Source organism: Ambystoma mexicanum, chromosome 8, assembly GCF_040938575.1.
Source record: "Ambystoma mexicanum isolate Mex_15411 chromosome 8, UKY_AmexF1_1, whole genome shotgun sequence".
Lineage (NCBI taxonomy): Eukaryota > Metazoa > Chordata > Amphibia > Caudata > Ambystomatidae > Ambystoma > Ambystoma mexicanum.
Genome location: NC_090929.1, coordinates 1652326119 through 1652347006, shown reverse-complemented (window position 1 = coordinate 1652347006; position 20888 = coordinate 1652326119). Strand labels below are relative to the sequence as shown.

At 48.6% G+C, this 20888-nt stretch overlaps 1 protein-coding gene across 1 annotated transcript in view; it reads right to left on the bottom strand.

Annotated features, from left to right (window-relative positions):
* HSPA12A (heat shock protein family A (Hsp70) member 12A) overlaps positions 1-20888 on the bottom strand; it is a 392947-nt gene that overhangs the window by 227353 nt on the left and 144706 nt on the right. The window contains exon 3 of the mRNA XM_069611919.1: positions 16755-16882. Coding sequence (XP_069468020.1) covers positions 16755-16882 — 128 coding nt within the window. The remainder of the gene's footprint in view (positions 1-16754; positions 16883-20888) is intronic.

Sequence of the window (20888 nt, the reverse complement as noted above, 5' to 3'; positions counted from 1 at the left end):
CTATAGCGGGCGGCAGCAGTCTGCGTTTCTCATATGGAGAAGAAAAACAACAGATGGAAATGACGTATAAGACGGCTTCTAAGCAGGGTAAAAGACTGTCCTGTAGGAATCCTAGTCTAGGCTTTCCCCACTGCTGGCCTGGAAAATGCCTAGTCTTCCTGTAAGAAAACTTACAGCGAAGATAGCTCGGTGGTCGAAGTGAGCAGGAACGGTCGGGGGCGGTGTTCCGCTACTTTTATTTTTTACTTTTAACAGTACCACTACTTTTTGCAATCATTTTCACCATTATAGAAGTGTTCTTTGTGAAGTTCAAGCACACTTCCCCACTTTACCACTGGGTATCAGTTACAGCTAAACTGAAATCTGTTTCAACTCAATTGGCTGTCAAGCAGCATGACTGCAACCCTTGAAACATGTGTTGCACGTTGCTGCCTTCCTTCCCACTCTGTCCCCAGCCGGAGTCGCAGTTCACCAGCTTTTTTTTGGTACACTTCTATCACTGGGATAGCTCTGAGGCAACGTGTTTGTCTTGGTAGCAAGCAGATAACACAGGTTAAAATCATGGCCCAGGGGCGCTTAGAGACTGGCCTCTAAGCACGCTATACAAAATTAATAATTAAGAAAACACTAGGAACCCGATATGAACCACTAGGAAAAATACGGTATGCTATGTTCAGCCAGACCCCTTCCTTACTCACGTCACTGGGACGTTTCACCCCAAAGGAGAAATTAAAACATACTCCTGAGCAATTAAATGTGACACGCTTCGAGGGTGAGTTTGAGCACCTCTCGAGCCCATCACAGCCACACACGACTTTCAGCAACAGCCAATCAGCTCTCTGAAGCTGTACCATGGGATGAATCCACTCTCCCTCAGACACCAGAGAATGTAACCTTCTCACTTCCGCATTCTGAACCTGGGATCGATTTTGGCTGGATCGACATGTGCCCAGCACCACCCCCTTCCTTTTACCTGGCCACCTCCTTTTGAAACCCCCGGTTTGTTTTCTCGGTGGCCCTCTTTCCCCCACTGGTTCGCTTTTCCTCGGCAGACTAAGGACTGGATACCCTACAACTTCCAGGCAAGCCTCGGCACTTTGAGACCCCACTGCTGGTGCTATGGTGCAGTATAAAACAAACAACAAACCAATAACTAAAACATGATTGACATAACGTAACATGCGACTGTCTCAATGTCTGTCCTGTTAGGCCACTGTAACCACTTTCTGGTGATTCTCGGCTGCACGTTACACCCTGTAGAGGACTGGACTGGACTACGGGGAAATATGCCTGTTTCCTCGAAAGACAGGTAGGGTTGGGGCAGAGTGTCATGCCTGCGCCATGGGCGCATCCATTTACGCTCAATTTGGACTATATGTTTATCATTTATTTACAACAGACTCTTGGATCCATCTATATTTACTTTGGGAACTTTATTTCCCATTTGCGAGACTTTGCTGCTTAATTATTATTTCCAACAAACTACGCATACCATAATGCACCTGGCTACAAGCATCGATTCCTGGCTGTTCCTATTAGTTATCAAAGGAACTACACCCCCCAGAAGCCCTAGAGACTTGCGCTGCTTCCACCAGCCCAGGAACAGAAAGGGAGGTGGCCGATTGCCTGCAGGTGTGCTTCGCCAGGTGCAAACAATTAGCCTGCCCCTGAGCTGGGCTAGGCAGTATAAAGGCTGCTGCCTGCAGTGGCTCAGCCTCTTGCATCTGAGAGTCCTTCCTCCACCTTTTGCATCTTCCTACGGATCTTGTATGCTGCTTATCTTCACTCCTGCTTGGACCCTGCCTTGTTGCTTGCTCCACCCTGCTGCCTCCAGCCATAGCCTGCCAGGCTCCCTGCCTCACAGCCCTGCTCCTCTGGGCTCTCCACACTGCAGCTGATCACGCTCTGCTGCCTTCCAGCCTTCGCCCTTGCCCTGCCGGGCTCTCCACATTGCAGCCGATCACGCTCTGCTGCCTTCCAGTCTCCGCCCTTGCCCTGCCGGGCTCTCCACATTGCAGCCGATCACGCTCTGCTGCCTTCCAGCCTTCGCCCTAGCCCTGCCGGGCTCTCCACATTGCAGCCGATCACGCTCTGCTGCCTTCCAGTCTCCGCCCTTGCCCTGCCGGGCTCTCCTCATTGCAGCCGATCATGCTCTGCTGCCTTCCAGCCTTCGCCCTTGCCCTGCCGGGCTCTCCACATTGCAGCCGATCACGCTCTGCTGCCTTCCAGTCTCCGCCCTTGCCCTGCCGGGCTCTCCACATTGCAGCCGATCACGCTCTGCTGCCTTCCAGCCTTCGCCCTAGCCCTTCCGGGCTCTCCACATTGCAGCCGATCACGCTCTGCTGCCTTCCAGTCTCCGCCCTTGCCCTGCCGGGCTCTCCACATTGCAGCCGATCACGCTCTGCTGCCTTCCAGCCTCCGCCCTTGCCCTGCCGGGCTCTCCACATTGCAGCCGATCACACTCTGCTGCCTTCCAGCCTCCGCCCTTGCCCTGCGGACCCTCTACATTGCAGCTGGTCACGCTCTGCTGCTTTCCTTCCTCAGCCCTTGTCCTCTGGGCTCCCTGCCCTGCAGCCTGCCTCACTCCGGCTGCCTTAGCCCTTGTCCTCTGGGGCTCCCTGCTCTGCAGCCTACCTCTCTCTGGCTACCTACAGCCCTTGTCCTCTGGGCCTTCCTACTTTGCAGCTTATCACGCTCCGCTGCCTACTATCTACCTTTTCCGCTGGGTTCTCGGCCTAGCAGCTCTCTACAGTCCTCTGCTACCTTCTACGTTCAGCGGCCCTGTCCCTCAGGGTTCACTCCTTACTGCCCGGCCCTTACGGGATCCTTGCCGTGCAGTCTGCTTTACTCTGCTGCCCTAAGCCCTTTTTCCTCTGGGCGTTCTACCTTACAGTCCTACTCCTGTGGGCTTACTCATTGCTTTCCTGCTCCTCTGAGCTCTCAACCTTGTTCCTTACTGTCCTCTGCTATCCTATCCTGTTACACGACTTTCCTTTCATTTCCTTCTGCTAGTTTGCTATCACCTCCTTTACTGGATTTGTCTGTAGTATCTTCTCTTGTACTGTTTGTAGACCCTTTTGTACAGAGCTTGTCTGTTGGTTCCCATCAGTCAACCTCTGCCCCTTCCCTTGTCCTGTTTCTACATTACAGACACCCAGAGCTGCTGTTCCAAGTCATGAGCAATCAGCGTGGGCCTCTGTTATAGCAAACTGTGCAGAAGGCTAGAGTATTTCCAAGGTTCGTGGAATACTCTTTTCCTATATCTGCATACACCCCAAGAGGGTATTCATTCTGTATCTTTTCCCTTGCTACTCTTGCTTACTCTTCGTTCTCTTTCCTTTCCGCTGTGTGTGTTCTTATCTGTCCACTTTATTTGGCACAACCACCCAAACCCTTTCTGGGTGTCCTGTGCCACCCTTAATAGAGTGCCACTCCTGACAGAATGCAAGAGCAAAAAATGTCTTGTTCCATAGGCCGGAAAGGCACACACAGAACAAAGATGCTTTCCTTTCGGGTTAAGAAACCTTTGCATAAACCTATGGTTTCCCTAAAGACAGCAAACAAGAACCTTAGTCTAAAGGACAGTCTCGCCTTAGTAAACAAAGATTTACAAGCACGGTATTATACTCACTGGCTAGCTGACCCTTCTTCCATGTACAATTATTATGACATTTGCGACTATGACCCGCAGTCCTTATCTGTTGCAGAGCTACAGCAAGATAATGAATTCTTACAGATCTTGTTAAACCAAACAGTGAAAAACACTCCTGCGTCTTCTGACAAGCCTTCTAACACCGCAACAGACAAGGATATAGCACTCATTGTGGGGGACTCTAAACCAGAATACGCTGTTGCCAGAGTGATATGCGCAAGATCAGCTTGGAAAGCTCCCCAGAATGCTGGAAACCCTTATTTGACAGGACAAGGCAGTCATTATCCTGAGGTTTGTGCATCTGGTCCTGGGTACAAAAGACCTATAGTAACCATCGGTTATCTTAATGCTTCCACAGTATCTACTAACCACAATAACCCTAAGGTCAGTCTTCCCATTGCTACAACCGAATTTTCTACCACACGAGCTTCTGAAGCTTTAGATCAAACTAATGATGCTTACCTGCTACACGAACAACTCCTACGCCTTAAAAGAAAGACCGAAGACCTCTATGATGACTTTGTTTATTTGCATTATAAGAATCTTATGAAGGGACACAAGTCACCAGACCATCTGACACTATGTCCAACACCTGACATCTTATCTTTAGAGATCGACATGATAAGGCCTGGAATTGCCATACAGAAAAGTATACAGACTTATACCAAGCAGATGGAAGACCTAAACATAGCATATGTATCCCTTCTAAAGACTGACACAGCTCTTTCACCTTCCAGCCACAGAAACTCAGGTTGTTGTACTGACAGAAAAGAATTAACTCCTCCGGTGGGTCAAATCACGCACACAGCCATTACACCGCAAAACAAGGGTGGTCTTCTGATTGGAAATCCCTCCGAGTCAAAGGATGGTTCCGCCCTCACCCTTGCCTATTGTCCAGTACTCACACTTACAACCTCTTCTGAAATGACAATGGCAGCTGAAGAGACTGGCGCGGTTCACACCGAGCATGCTGAGTTGGCAAGCGGGGCTTGCCAAAGTGTGGCTGTGCTATCAGACAACACTCTTGAGCAATCAACATCTTCAGTTTCTTCGATACCCCTGAATCGCCAGTGGTTGTGGTACCCGATCTACCAGTAGTTGCAACACCTGAACTGTCTGTAGCTACTACAGCACCCGAACTTCCAACTGCAATTCATGATCTTCCTGCTGCTGTGGTTCCTAAACTCCCTGCCACATTTGAGACTCCTCAAGTCTCTGCTTCAAATCTTGAGGTTGCTATAGCTACTGTGATTCCTGAAGCTACTGCTAATTCTGATGCTCCCGATGCCCAGATTTCTACTTCCTTCGCAGCTGTGCTCGCTGCAGCAGAATCCTCTGCTACACAACCTGATCCCTCAGCACCTTCTCTTCCTGATCCTACATGCTAACTGTTGCAAGGTCAGCGAAGGGTTTTCCTGTTAAGACTACTGCTCCAGTTGTTCCTGCTGGTGTATCTATAGCACTAAGACTGCCAGACTCTACTCTACCAGTCTCAGGTGCGTTCCAGCCCGCTGGCTCTCTCATGACACCCACACACCCAGTTGCTACCGCCTTGATACTCTCTACAGCCATTCAAGTGCTGCTGTTACCTCTGAACTGTCTACTAATCATGGGAAAACCGCTGCTGTGACTCCTGAACTCTCTGCGGCTAACCCTAACGTTGTCATTGCTGCTCCGGATGTCTTGGAAAGCCTTCCTAAAGCTACCAACTCTGCTGTACCTATGGCTCCACTTTCCAGCACCATATTGTTGCCCGTCAAAGCAAAATCTATCATGGAGCCTGCAGCAGTTTTTCGCAGTCCCTCTCTTCATGCACACACAGTTGGGGTCTGTGGTCCAAAGACTTCGTCTATTCTGATTTCTACATCAAAAGTCCAGAACTTTGGTACTATCACCGTCATTCAAGACTCTCACCTTGCAACCCGTTTCTGGTGCTTCATGATGTGCCTTTTTGGAGTAAGACTCTTGTACGGTGTGACAGACATTCTTCCTATAGGTCGGTCTTCAGGGAGCCTGGAGAAGGGCCTGGAGAGGGGCATACTGTCATGCCTGCGCCATGGGCGCATCCATTTACGCTCAATTTGGACTATATGTTTATCATTTATTTACAACAGACTCTTGGATCCATCTATATTTACTTTGGGAACTTTATTTCCCATTTGCGAGACTTTGCTGCTTAATTATTATTTCCAACAAACTACGCATACCATAATGCACCTGGCTACAAGCATCGATTCCTGGCTGTTCCTATTGGTTATCAAAGGAACTACACCCCCCAGAAGCCCTAGAGACTTGCGCTGCTTCCACCAGCCCAGGAACAGAAAGGGAGGTGGCCGATTGCCTGCAGGTGTGCTTCGCCAGGTGCAACCAATTAGCCTGCCCCTGAGCTGGGCTAGGCAGTATAAAGGCTGCTGCCTGCAGTGGCTCAGCCTCTTGCATCTGAGAGTCCTTCCTCCACCTTTTGCATCTTCCTACGGATCTTGTATGCTGCTTACCTTCACTCCTGCTTGGACCCTGCCTTGTTGCTTGCTCCACCCTGCTGCCTCCAGCCATAGCCTGCCAGGCTCCCTGCCTCACAGCCCTGCTCCTCTGGGCTCTCCACACTGCAGCTGATCACGCTCTGCTGCCTTCCAGCCTTCGCCCTTGCCCTGCCGGGCTCTCCACATTGCAGCCGATCACGCTCTGCTGCCTTCCAGTCTCCGCCCTTGCCCTGCCGGGCTCTCCACATTGCAGCCGATCACGCTCTGCTGCCTTCCAGCCTTCGCCCTAGCCCTGCCGGGCTCTCCACATTGCAGCCGATCACGCTCTGCTGCCTTCCAGTCTCCGCCCTTGCCCTGCCGGGCTCTCCACATTGCAGCCGATCACGCTCTGCTGCCTTCCAGCCTCCGCCCTTGCCCTGCCGGGCTCTCCACATTGCAGCCGATCACACTCTGCTGCCTTCCAGCCTCCGCCCTTGCCCTGCGGACCCTCTACATTGCAGCTGGTCACGCTCTGCTGCTTTCCTTCCTCAGCCCTTGTCCTCTGGGCTCCCTGCCCCGCAGCCTGCCTCACTCCGGCTGCCTTAGCCCTTGTCCTCTGGGGCTCCCTGCTCTGCAGCCTACCTCTCTCTGGCTACCTACAGCCCTTGTCCTCTGGGCCTTCCTACTTTGCAGCTTATCACGCTCCGCTGCCTACTATCTACCTTTTCCGCTGGGTTCTCGGCCTAGCAGCTCTCTACAGTCCTCTGCTACCTTCTACGTTCAGCGGCCCTGTCCCTCAGGGTTCACTCCTTACTGCCCGGCCCTTACGGGATCCTTGCCGTGCAGTCTGCTTTAATCTGCTGCCCTAAGCCCTTTTTCCTCTGGGCGTTCTACCTTACAGTCCTACTCCTGTGGGCTTACTCATTGCTTTCCTGCTCCTCTGAGCTCTCAACCTTGTTCCTTACTGTCCTCTGCTATCCTATCCTGTTACACGACTTTCCTTTCATTTCCTTCTGCTAGTTTGCTATCACCTCCTTTACTGGATTTGTCTGTAGTATCTTCTCTTGTACTGTTTGTAGACCCTTTTGTACAGAGCTTGTCTGTTGGTTCCCATCAGTCAACCTCTGCCCCTTCCCTTGTCCTGTTGCTACATTACAGACACCCAGAGCTGCTGTTCCAAGTCATGAGCAATCAGCGTGGGCCTCTGTTATAGCAAACTGCAGAAGGCTAGAGTATTTCCAAGGTTCGTGGAATACTCTTTTCCTATATCTGCATACACCCCAAGAGGGTATTCATTCTGTATCTTTTCCCTTGCTACTCTTGCTTACTCTTCGTTCTCTTTTCTTTCCGCTGTGTGTGTTCTTATCTGTCCACTTTATTTGGCACAACCACCCAAACCCTTTCTGGGTGTCCTGTGCCACTCTTAATAGAGTGCCACTCCTGACACAGAGTCAGCGACAGGGCAAGTGAGCTCCAGATGGAGCTTCCTTTCAGCGGTACCTGCTAGTATGGAGATCCTGTGATTTCTAGGTAGGCTAGTCCAATTTTAGGTAGCTCACTTTCCAACACAGGGCTATCACAACTTCCAGCTTCTGCACCAGCAGAGGGCACCCTGGTGGCCCCCTACCACATCACAACAGTGCCAGTCAGCCGCAGCCTGGGCATTAGACAGGCTGACACACAGCATAGAGCAAGCCACGTCTAAGCACCTTCACACAAGGGCATCACCAATGCCAGCTAAGAAAAGTCAAGTCCTTGATGTGGGTGGGACAGGGCACTGTTAAAGTAGAACAGGGGCACACCTGGCGCTCGGACCTCCCACCATGTATAGACTATACTACACACCTAACAATAGCTACCCATTTAATTTACAAAATATTCGGAGTTAAAGGGGTTAATTCTGAATGAATACATTGTTCAACCCCTTGGTGGTCCTGACTGCCCTTAGGGAGATCCTGCCCTAAGGCCCCCACTTCACCCAGGTCACCAGGCAGGCGTGCATAGGCCCCCTTGGAGTTAATTTTGTGTCGTGGTGTGGGGTATAGTCCTGGGGTGTCTCAGAATGCTAGGGGGTAGGTCCCCAACAGAAGACACAGGTGCCAGTTGGGTGGGTGTTTGGAAGGGGAGACAAAAGTATTTTAAGTGGCGGAAGAAATCGATGGGGGAACCATAGCGAATTCCAAAACAATATTTGGGGGGCAGGTCTAAAACGTGTCTGGCGCGGCCCAAATTGCAAGTAGCTAATTACCCTGAAAAGTACACGACTCACCCCCCCCCATTCTACTCATTCTACTAAAGGCGTGGCCTAAAAGGTGCAGTCGACGCTCCGCAGCTGGCATGAGAGGAAGCAGTATCCATCGTGAAAGGTGTGTTCAATATCATACAATGAATCAGCAGAGAAAGGATAGTGTGGAGAGGGAGTCTCACGAGAGCCCGGGGTGAGGGAGGCATCGCGAGACTCGGTGCGAGAAGCGCGCAGAACAGTGAGCGCGCGCAGTGATGAGCAGCGATCAGAGCGGAGCGGAGCAGCAGGTGCTGTCCGGCACTCCTGACAGAACGAACTGAGCGGGGGTCACGCTGCTTGCTTAGAGACCATCACTGAGAGACTGCCCTTAATTCCAGGAACAGTGGATTAAACTTTTCCAAAGTCCCTATAGGAATGTTCCAGGGTGAGTAGAAAGTTCCATAGAAGTCAATTGGATGTCAGTAGGTCAGACACATGCATTTGGAAACGAAGGCATGTCTGTCTCACCGCACAGGTGCCGATTCAGTGGCAATCAACCCCAGGGAGGACCAGAGGAGACCGAATGAACAGATCCAGAGGCGGCTAAAGAAGAAGACACTCCGGGAGAGGATGCAGCAAAGTAGGAAGAACCCCCGGTACCCCACCCATATGCTAGTAAATGTGAAATGCGGTCGAAACGCTCTTCCAAAGATTCACGATCCCGGACCTGAGGGTAAGTATCCTGAATAATAGTTCACCCAAGGACCCAAAAGGTCATAGCGTTAGCTGTACAGAAAACTGTTCCAGCAGCACAAAACAATCGGATATAGAGTGCTTCTTTTTTTAGGTGTAGTTTAAAAGGTTCAGCAACCAGGGGCTTGAACCTTAAGGCAACGATGACCCCTCCGGGTGGGAGAGAAGAACAAAAGGACATTCCCACGACTGAGCACCTTATACCAGCAGTGAAAACACTGGCGACGAAGATGAAGGAACCCGTGAAGCCAGACACCATTGGCTTGGTCAACAAAGGAAGGGTGACACAACCACAGGACATGGTCCCATGGGGAGGACGACAGTGGAGGCAACCCAGAAGGACCTCAGGAGTAAACGAGATGGGGTAGTGTTGTCCCACTACCCTTCCAAGCAACTGCAGCTACCTACATCAAGGCAGGAGAACCTGGAAGAAAACCGCAGGCAGTGGCAGTAAAAGTCCTGGAAAACAGTCTGAGAAACCTGACGGTGTTCTCCCACCTACTCCCCCGGGATCCTCTATTCACGTGGTCAGGGAAGGGCCATCGCTTTTGGATCCCGAACCTGGGGGAGGACAAGCGTGGGAGGATCACCTGAGTGGAGGGTCATGGGGGATTGGGAGGAGAATGCCCAAGGGTGAGACATGGTATTCCCCCTTTCCCCATTACACCTTAAAATCCTCTCCCTCAGTTTTTATGGGATATTTCCAATCCCAATCCATCTCCCCCTCCCCACTAACAAGTACTGGGAGGAGGAAGAGGCAACCAGGAGCAGTGAGGATTACCCATAGACATAACAGTGAGAAGCAGAGAGGCCTACTACATTTCACCACTAGGCTGTCCCACTAAGAGTCAGGCAAGGTCAGGCACTTTACTTTGATCATTCACACCCTCAGTTAGGGTATAAAAGATGTGCTTCTGCCACAGAAGATGAGCGAGCTGGGGTTGTCGGTTGGAACATGGAGGCTGCAGCATTGGAAGCCTGGAAAGTCCGGAGGAGAGCAGGACACAGACTCTGACCGTGTGGATGGAGGGTTGCAGAGCGGCGAGGGAGTAAGGCGAATTACTAATTATTGGCAGTTTCCAGGCCACTGCTCATTCCCTTGGGACGTGTGCGGGTCCCAGAATGTCTAAGGGGCAGGTTGTGAGACCCTGACCTCGACCCACAGATCCCAAGAAGCTGCTCGCCAGCGCTGCGCTATCTGGGTGAGTTTCGTAGCAAGAGAGAGAGACACCCAGTGGCGTGCGTGTGACTGCACTGGGAGCAGAGATTTCAAGGTGGAAAGCGGCACGAAAAAGAAAAGCAAGGAAAACAAGGTGTGCGAGCGGTGCAAAGATAAAGACAGAAGACAGGGTGCAGGCCACCCGAAACCAGAAGAGAAGGTGCGAGCCACCTGAAGGATAGAAAGAGTGCATTTGAAAGAACTGGAAAGCAAAGAGGGTGCAAGTGACCGGAAAGTAGGAAAAGAAGGTGCAAGGGTGCACGGCAAAGTGACAAAGTGTGCCTTGGGCACAACAAAGCAAGATGAGTGTGCAAGAAGCACAGCAAAGTGGAAAGAAAGGGGAAAGTCAAACCAGGCAGAAGAAAAGATACAAAGCATGAGGAGTGGGTTCAGAAGTCAGAGTGGTCGCAAAGAGGTGGAGCAGAAAACCAGCATTTTCGAAAGTCTGACACTGCAGATGGAAGAACTATGCACACTTTTGTTTGAAACCAGCGGGGCCCAAGCTTGGGGAAGGGAACCCCGAGAGGCCCTCAGACATTTTGAACCTTTGCAGGAGAGGCCTAGACTTGGGGAAGGGCATCTCGAGAGGCCTGACAAGAACTGTGTTTTTTTGTTTGGAACTGGAAAGACTAAAGCTTGGGGAAGGGACGCACAGGCAAACCAGAGACATTGTGGAATGTATTGGCTAGAGGAGCCCTACGTGGAAGGTACCACGGCCACTGATTTTTGTGTTGAAATTTCTTTTTGAAACTGGCAGAACTACACGTGATGGTAAGGCCACCTGAAACCAGTCATTGTTTACATTTCTTTTTGAGCCACCATTTTTTCTTTAGGAAGACCCCAGAACACATTTTGTCTAAGAGTGAGGGCAAGCATAGGTTTTGACACAGACAGCCTTTGGTTTTGGATTTACAGACATTGACGGCCCTTAGAAACATCCAGGGGAACAACCCCTTGAGAGTTAGGGCCAGTTGGGAATTACACCAACCCAAGGAGATTCAACAATGTTTTTCAAACTGTTAGCTTTGAGTCTGTGTCTCTCTGGATACAATGCCTGTCTCACAACAGTCTCAGGTTGGAAAGCCAACTCAACACCAAAGGAAATTCAGAAGGAAGATTCAGGAAGCCCGGACTGGAGGTCTATCTGCAGAAAACCCCAACCAGTTTTTCCCGAACCACTGCATTCAACAGTATGGCCAGAGGAGTGCTTAAAATGGTGGCAGCAGTGTAAAAATGGATGGAATTTGATCAAGAATGTCGTCAGACCCGCTCCTTCCAATTTCCAAGACAAGGGAGCTAAGAGAGCGAAGGGGCAGGGAAGACCCACACTCAACAGAAAAGGGCGATGGGAGGAAGGAGTCGGAAGGGCAACCATTCTGGTTGGTCATCACGACTGTTAGTCAGCACAAGCCACCACTAGAGGATGAGAGGAAGAAATGTGGGAACTTGACTGGTCTACACCAGTAAGAACCAATATGGAGGTTGCCGTTGTGGGTTCTTAAAGAGCCCAAGTGCTCAGAACAGCCATTCTAGGCCTACCTCGTGGTTCCCTGAACAAAAAGCCCTAAAATCCAAAATGGTGGAGGGCAGGACTTAATAAAATATATTGGTGCCCCAATGGCTGCCAAAAGGGTACATTGGGAAAAATTCAGTAAAATGGCAGCCACCCCTGGTGAAGCCAAAACTAAAGTACAGCTGCCACCAACCTATTGCCTAAAACCAGTGCAGGGTGATAAATTCATGCTCGGGCTACAATTGGGGGCCTAGGGAGCACCGCTTGGGATTTGGCTTCTTAAGTACAGGAAGAAGGTCCCCTAGCCACCAAAAAGAGGTCAATAATGCAAAAAAAAATGGGAGAAAAGCAAAAGGTTATAGGGGCCGTAATGTGGCACTAGAACCCTAAAATAGGAATTCAGTCTCAACACATTATACTTGATGTATGGGCCCCCGGAGGAGATGCTAAGTCTACTTTGCCACCGGATTCGTACTTGAAAAGTGCAGACTGCTCTTGTGACAGAGCCCAATGCTTTATGGTTCAATGTCATTTTGCCGACAAGTTTTTTCTACGGATTATTTACCAAAAAACATCCATCGAATTAACGTATCAAAATGTTTTAATTTTATTTTAGGGGTCCTCACCCAAGCCCCCCATTTCCCTATGTTTTAACCCCACCCCCACCCCTTTTAACTTCTTAACCCTCCTCCCCCAATATATATATTTTGATGGTTTTTCCAAGAAAGATTCCATTGAAAAAACTACTGTTGGCAAAAGGACCCCCTTTATATGATCCTTGGCAAGCTGGCATCCCACCGTTATTCTTGCGAACATACGAGTGACGCAACCCTCCTCAGGGGAACCCATGTCATTTGCAGGGCACGTCTTCATTAAACTCTTCGCCTCCTCAGAACATCACATGCGCCGGCAAAACCAATACAGAGGGCATGAGTCCCCATGATACATACACCAGAAAGAACAAAAACTGCCCCCCCCCCCCACATACAAATTAAAAGTAAAACAAATAATGGTTTGTAGATTACGTAAGGTGTTAACAGAAAAGCTGTGCTGAAATCAAAAGTTGGAATAATGTGGTTAATGATGGCATGTGCAGTTTTGAATTGCAAAATATTTGTATTTTTCCTCAAAAAGGATTTTGTGTCCAAGTCTGTTGTTCATGTCTACTGTTATGGGCAGCTGCGATTAACGCACATTGTAATTTTGTTTTGTTCTTCTTTGCAGCCGTCTAGTGCATCGGCTCCTACCCCTACTAATGTACAAAGCTCTGGTGCTTTCCGAAGCTAAACTCGCACAATATGAGCACCAAAAGTAAATGAAGCAATAAAGAAATGTCAATTTTGTAATGAATGCATATCTCACTTTTACAGTAGTAAGGAGCAGTGGAACGTATGTGGTTATGCATCTCGCATGCTGTAAGATGGCTCAGTGGGTTAACCGCTTGTTGCTGTGATCTGTGTTTGATCTACAGGTTGCAAGGTTCAAACCCCGGAAAGGCCAACTCAGCCATTCATCCATTTGAGATTGGTAAATGAGTGCTAATGTATGCAAATATGTCCTATGTATAAAAATATATTATTATCTTTAATCATCTTAACTCGCCCCCTGCACCCCGGGTTGGAAAGCCCATGTGCACATACATAACAGATGGGATTCCCAATGATGAAGACCTCGAGGAGCAGGTGAGTGCAGCTGCTGCTGCGACCCCATTTCTGGCCTTTTTGTTTACAAAATGTGATTTGAGGTCCTATGTGCCTCGCCAGTTCCCAGCTCCCCGTTCGTGGTTTCTCCCCTTCCTCCCACCTCCCAGCCCGCCCATGGCCTATGATTGGTAGCCGCATGTTGTGGTCTCGGGTCTAGTGACCCACTCGTTGCCACCTGCTCCATTTTAAGACCTCGAGGAGCAGGTGAGTGCAGCTGCTGCTGCGACCCCATTTCTGGCCTTTTTGTTTACAAAATGTGATTTGAGGTCCTGTGTGCCTCGCCAGTTCCCAGCTCCCCGTTTGTGGTTTCTCCCCTTTCTCCCGCCTCCCGGCCCGACCTCCCCCTCCCATTGGCTGATTTATCTGGTCTTAACTGACCCTACCAGGGCAGCCCTCTGCCTGGCAGCCCCTGTGGCTAAGGGCCCCAAGGCAAAGGGCGGCTCTAACAGAGGCGGCTCCAAGATGTGTCTGCAGGTGTCTGCAAAGGAAGCCAGCCACCAACAGACAGCAACAAAACTGTAAGTGTGGCATGGGTGGGGGTAGAGCAATTACTCAACTCCAGAAAGCCCTCACCATTCTACCTTGCCTCTCCACAACATTGACTGCCATAGAATCACAACATGCATACTTAAAGAGATTAGTGACCAGCAACCTAAATACATTCTTGGCTGGACTATACATTTTGCACTGCTCTATGCACTAGCATACTGTTATGTTATGTTGCTTTGCATTTGTATAGCGCTTTATGTATCATCGGTAGGTTCGCAAAGCCAATGTTAACTAGAGCCAATATTAACTAACTTATAGAGAACGGTCAAGATCAGCCTAGGTCACCTTAGACAGGTGTAATAATTGTTAGCCTGTGCCGTATCTAGATAGGATTGTGAATGTTAGCATGTGCACACATAGAGGGAATTCTTAAGCCTAGCATGCGCCACATCTAGATGTAACTGAGTGTTAGCATGTGCCACACTTAAGATTGGAGAATATTAGCCTGCACCGTAGCTAGATAGGATTGTGAATGTAAGCATGTGCACACATAGAGGTACAGTCCTTTAACATTAACATCTTGACAGCGAGCCCAAATATCATTAAGGGAGACCTAATTGTCTCATTTTGTTGAGTTTCGATGCTACCTAATACCTGTATAGCCTATATGTGCCATGTACCAGTATCCCCTTAGGTATCTGTATCCCATATATACCATTATCCATCCCATCGCAATATATATATATATATATATATATGTGTGTGGATATGCTCGTCCTCACTGTCCTGCTCATGGAATCACACCACTATGCTTACTCTCTGTTATACACCATCATTCAACTAGAACACAGCTTTACCATGATGATTTGGGCTAGCTGTGCTCATACGAACACGACCCCACAAACACCTCATCACCATAATAAAACATAGCTAGCTGAGCACATTCCGGCTAGCTTAGGCGTTCCTCAGGCCTAACGCAGCCAGAACCCAGTCTAGGTGTCCACCCACCAGACTGAACACATCCAACTGATTTCATCAGCACCATACCTATCGCTAGAAATCAGCTATCATCCAACAACCACACCAGCTGCACACATATCCGGTACACCCACGCACCATACCACACTCTCTCTCTCTGCTGACTTGAACTACGGTTCCCGAGGGCGTTCATCTTACCAGCGCTTTGAGATCATACCAATGATAGAAAAGGCGCTATATAAATGCCAAGTAACATAACATATTCAAAATTAGAGGCTGGCAGGATAGCTCAGTGGGTTGAGCGCTCGCTGCTGTGATCAGTTCGCTCTAGGATGCAACCACTCTCAGCTAGGGTATTTTAGTATTGCCCTCTTTGTCTTGTTTTTTATGTTTGTTCCCCCTGTGTTTGTGTAAGCGTCCCGATACCTGTTGGCTGTAGACTCTATAGACATAAATAAATAAATAAATAAATAAATACATACATTTTAAAAAATCTGTGTTTTATCTGCAGGTCGCAGGTCCAAATGCCAGAAAGGCGAGCTCAGCCTTTCATCCTTCCAAGGTCGATAAATGAGTAACAATTTCGATTGGATAATAATATTAATGCGTGTAAATATGTCCTATGTATGAAAAATATGTTATTATCTTTATATCATTTTGCATTCACAGTATTGTCTATTTTTACTGTTTTGGACACCAGTGAATAACACTAGTAGTAACTTTTCTCTTTCTGCGATTTTATTTTATTACACTCATGCCAAGGGCCTGGGTTTGATAAAGTCACAGTTTAGGGTGAAATAAACCACTTTTACTAAGACTGACAAATGTGATGGGTTCTAGTTTTTAGAAATAGAAAAGGCATGTGATTGAATAAACGCATAGAACAATGTGTTAGGTTTTTTGATATTTGCATAGCACCTACTGCCATTGGTATGGCCTCAAAGTGATTCAGTGGATGAACGGCCTTCAGAAGACTGTAGTCTGTACAAACAAGTAAATAAGAGGAGAAATACAAAGCGAGTGAACAGTAACATTCTGTGATAAAAAGAGATTACTATGTTGCAGAGTTTTCAATCCTGCAGAGCTTATTGCAAAGGCATAAGGAAGACTACTATGTCAGTGGCTATGCGACAGCTGGACAGCATGGTTTGTGGAACTCAGCTGTATTTCATGGGTTGTGGCACGAGAGGGGCAAGGGCATTGTAAACAGCCGATCACCCCCTAGGGCAACTGTCTACAGCTGAGGGCTCTGCTATACTTTACATGCAGAACACATGCACCAACGGCTTACGCAGTCAATGCACAAAATTGCATGCACAATTGTCAATTTAGACTAAGATACCACCCCAAGTGCAGGGCCTCTTGCCTTTACCATCTCAATATTGCTGTAAAAATCTAGTATAATTGAAAACTTCACACTAGAGAAAAATTCAAAGTGTTGAAACATCAAGGAAGCAATACTCAAATGTGGCGAAACTTCACAGTGGCAGCATTCAGAGTGGCAAAATTCAAAGGCAGCAGAAATCAAAATGGTGCAAACCTCACATTAGCCAAATTCAATGTGGTGAAACCTAACAGTAGAAAAAATTCAAAGTGGTGGAATCCCACAGTAACAATAAAAAATGGCAAAATGTAAGCAGTGGAACTCAAAATGTGAAGAAAAATGCAGAGAATGGATGCATGCTGCCCAACCCGGCTTGCTGCGGGAGGCCGCATGCTCTCCTTCCCTGCACAGGGCGGTGCCTGCTGCATTGCAGCTCTTACCTCATAATGTGGATGCATTCCGGCTCCTTGGCAAAGCTGTAGGCGTACCCGCTGGAAGTGGTGCCAAAATCAATAGCCACCACCACTTGGAAGGACGGCTGCTCGTCTACCCCGGAATCCGAATCATTCTGTAGATCACACAAGACAAGGGCAAATTGGAGCATGGATTTGCAAGGACTGAGCACTGCAATGACCCGCATGTTCAGTTCTGTACAAGGTGCATTAATAAGGAACCCGTCAGACCTCATCACTGCTCACCTGCTTCATTCCAATCCCTAGACACGCAGCAAGCACTCAAAGTATTTCCAAATAGGCCTCCTCAGCGATCAACACATTTCAATACAGATTAGAGTGGTCTGTAGGGGACAGGGTGGTCTGGGGCCAGGCCCCCCACCCGCACGAAAATCAATTTCAAATGCCCTTTCAATGCCGCTGCCCTAAATTATGTTCATCTTGACACATGCATAACATGGGACATTCATACTTTGGCTCCCCCTACAGGAAATATATTCCTCAAGGAAAATATGGCTGTGGCAGAGTCACGTCCTAATCAAATGCGATGGTTAGATATATTTGAGATACTCCTTACACAGAGGGAATTCCTGTGGGTGCCATGCAACCCATCACAGAACACACACACACACACACACACACCCTCCCCCCCCCCCCCATTGTGACGAATTTCCATCTGGCAAGGGTGTGAAACCCCTTGCTTTTTTTATTTATTAGGTAATAAACTGATGATGCTAATTCCATCTCTGATAGGGGAACCTGCTAAAGCTGATTGCCAAAGCATAGTGTGCACCTGTGCCCTGCTGCATCAGTATCCTGATTTGCAGCACCTGCTCTAACAGTGGCACAGAGCCGGTTCAGAGGTCAGAGGTGCCCTCTTGAAAGCTGCGGTGGCACCTAAGTCTCTGCAGTGCAGGGGCTGCATTTAAAATATGCATCCCTGTTCCAAAAACTGCATAACACTTGAGATCCGGTCCTGGGGGGCACACTAAACTGCAGGTATAAGCCATACCCGAGGTAGGCTCTGGTGGCCAGCATCTCTCAGATCTATCCCAGCCTCATTACATTTCTTTTGCACATATGTCACAACCCTTTGGGACCAGTTCAGCTGTGCAAGGATTCTGTGCATTCCTCCCAGACCTCTGTCCACTGACAGGACTGTGGCCTTGGGAAGTTGCTGCTCTTTATTCCTTTGTAAGGACAGATAACACCCTTTCCCGCAGGACAGCCACTCCACAGGATGCTGTCCTGGGAACAGAAACCAAGGGGGATACCCTTTCACGGAGAACCGGGCTTCACACAGCAGGGGATACATTTATAAAGGCGTGTGTTCTTTGAGCGAAGGGAAGGGGCGGAATAAGAGTAGTAAGGGGAACTCTGTTCGTGGGAAGGAGACTTCCACCATTTTGAATCTCTCTTCCTCTCTTCTCTTCCTTTCCCCTCCTCTTCTTCTGGAGCATATATTTTTGGGTGGCACATCAGAAGGGCAAAGTCCACTAATTTCAAGAGCAGGGATTGGACCCCTAAAGCAGGCTAGCTTTAATCCAATCACTGGGAGACTTTTACCTATACAATAAGGGGTTTCGCGCCAGTTCTTTGAATCATCCTGCATCATCTTTGGATCATCACTTGAGAAGATTTCATTGGACCTTGCTGAGAGAGCAGTCCTTTCTAGAGTCCTTCAGTTGTGATGTGAAGGCAGGCTTCCTCTCCACTGACAGCTGCCAGACCTTAGCCAGAGCCCTTGACCTGTTAAGACTTGACTACTGCAATGCCCTCTTTGCCGGACCATCCTCCAGTAATCTAAAGAAACTTCACGTTATCCAGAATAACGTTCTTGGGGCAGCACTGAATATCCAGAAAAAAGACCACATCTCTATCACCAGAAGTAATGCCCACTGGTTTCCATTAGAGAGAGACTTCTAAAGTCTCACCATCACACACAAATGCTTAGCCAATAATGCACCTAAATAGGTCACCAAGAAATTCAAGAAAACTCAAGTGAACAGACCAACTAGACCTTCCCTGACACATATGCTTCTGACACCCACATTTAAATTCCAGAAACGATGGAATGCCCTACCTCCCCAACTCAGAAGCAATACCTTGAACTGGTCCTTCAGGAAAAAGCTCAAAACCTGGTTGTCCACCTTAGACAAGCAACACTAGCATAGCCCCCTTGAGGATGGCACAAGGGCACAGTAACCTATCTTTACTCCCCTCAAAGTAAATGTCATGACTTCCTTCACTGTAACTGTACTTTTACATGCCTTGTACTCCGCTTTGACTTTTTGTTTACATTGTGCCCATTGTAACCTATGCCTGTCTGCAACAGCACCCTTATGCCTATGAGTTTGGTGCGCTATACAAATAAATACTATATCTCTGTCCCCTAACCATCTACACAGACCAATGGGGGTGAACACTGCTGGTGGACCATAAGCATGCCTCTCTGCCAGCCACCATGTTGCCTAGGACTCACCATGCTGCAGGTCCTGTGATGGTGTGCCAGCCTCCCCATGTTTGGGAGCCTGAGAAATAGACAGGCATTGGCCATTGAGACCCTAGAGTGGGAACCCAAGCACCTGAAAGCCATAAACAAGATCCCTGTTGTCGACGATGTCCTGCTCCAAGCTGTGATTCAAGCGTGCCTTGAGTCAGAGTGAACCAGCAGGACACTTTGACACTGCCCTTTGGCGCTCATTGTTCTCCGAACTGCCGTCTGCTGTTTGACACCCTTTTTACCAGAGCACAGCAAGTGCGTTGTTGCCTCTGCTCGAACTATGAAGGCCTGCTGCCTTACCCGAGTCACCATCCGTAATGCCAGCTTCTTTGTCAGTGCTCCTGTGAGTCAATCGACGCGACCCTGGTGTTCACCCGAGGCGCGACCTTCGCATCTCCTCTTCGAACCAACTTGCCTGCTCATCTTGGTACCAGCTCGACCGCCGTTGATCCTCGACCGCTGAACCAAACCTGGTAACTGAGTAGACACTTCGAGACTGCAGCTCCTCTTCCATTCGACCCACACTCGACGCCAGCTTACCGCTCGACTATCGTGACTGCCCTATCTGTGATCTGAATCGATGCTGAGAAGCCTGGTTCGACACCTTCAAACCCCCCCCCCCCCCAAGACATTTGCAGAGGTATTGTTGACTGATAACGGCCCCCTGGTCCATCTTTGGTGCCGAGAGACTGGCTAGGTAATGTTAATCCATGTTGCTACCTCAAGAAACATCCTTTGAACATTGTGGTCTTTAAATTGGTGTTTCTCTCTCCTGTCGCATTATCCAAAGTGATGCATTTATTTTATATTTGTATAGTCTGTGTTCTTCCTTCAGTGGTGAGTTTTTACAATATTTTCTAGTTAGTTATTGTACATGGTGTGTTTGATTAAAGTATACATACATTTATAGAACCTTGATTGGACATTCCTTCATTTTGCACTGTTCTACTTTGCTGTTTGTGTTGCTACTGACCCACGGCCTTCCCTCGGCCCACGTGACCACAAAAGGCGAAGGGGGGTGTATCTCGTGACTCTGCCTGCTTTACCTTTAGGATTGTGTTGGCTCTTGGTTTGTAGAAGTGTGAGGGCTGAGTGGATGTTTTAGCCTTTACTCATCCTTGTACTCCTGCATGGCAGAAGTCAATTTGTCACACCCATATGAAAAATTATCATTATCTGCCCATGCCACCGAAGGAAGCTGCCAACTTGAACACCCGTATGCCCTATGCACAGGGAAAAATGCCACCCCAACATGTTCTATCCTTAGGCCTCAAAAGTGTTACATTGGATTCTGATCTTTCAGGGGGGCTGCACAGTTGCAATACCCTCGGCACCATCTTTCAGTCTGCTTATGCACATTGTCTTATGCATGAGAACTGTTCCCGCAAGAGCCGTGTGGCATGATCAAAGCATAGTGCCACCGCAAAAGGCTCAGCCCTGTCCAAACTGCTAAGTTGTATCCTGTCTGTATGACACCGCAAGCAACCCCAGACATGTCTGTCTCATTTGGCCCCATTAAGGAGGTGCAGCTCAGGACTCTATATAGCCCTCAAAGCCCTGATGTTTTGGGAACTTTAGTTATTCTGTAACCAGATTTATTAGAAGTGTCACCAGTGCTG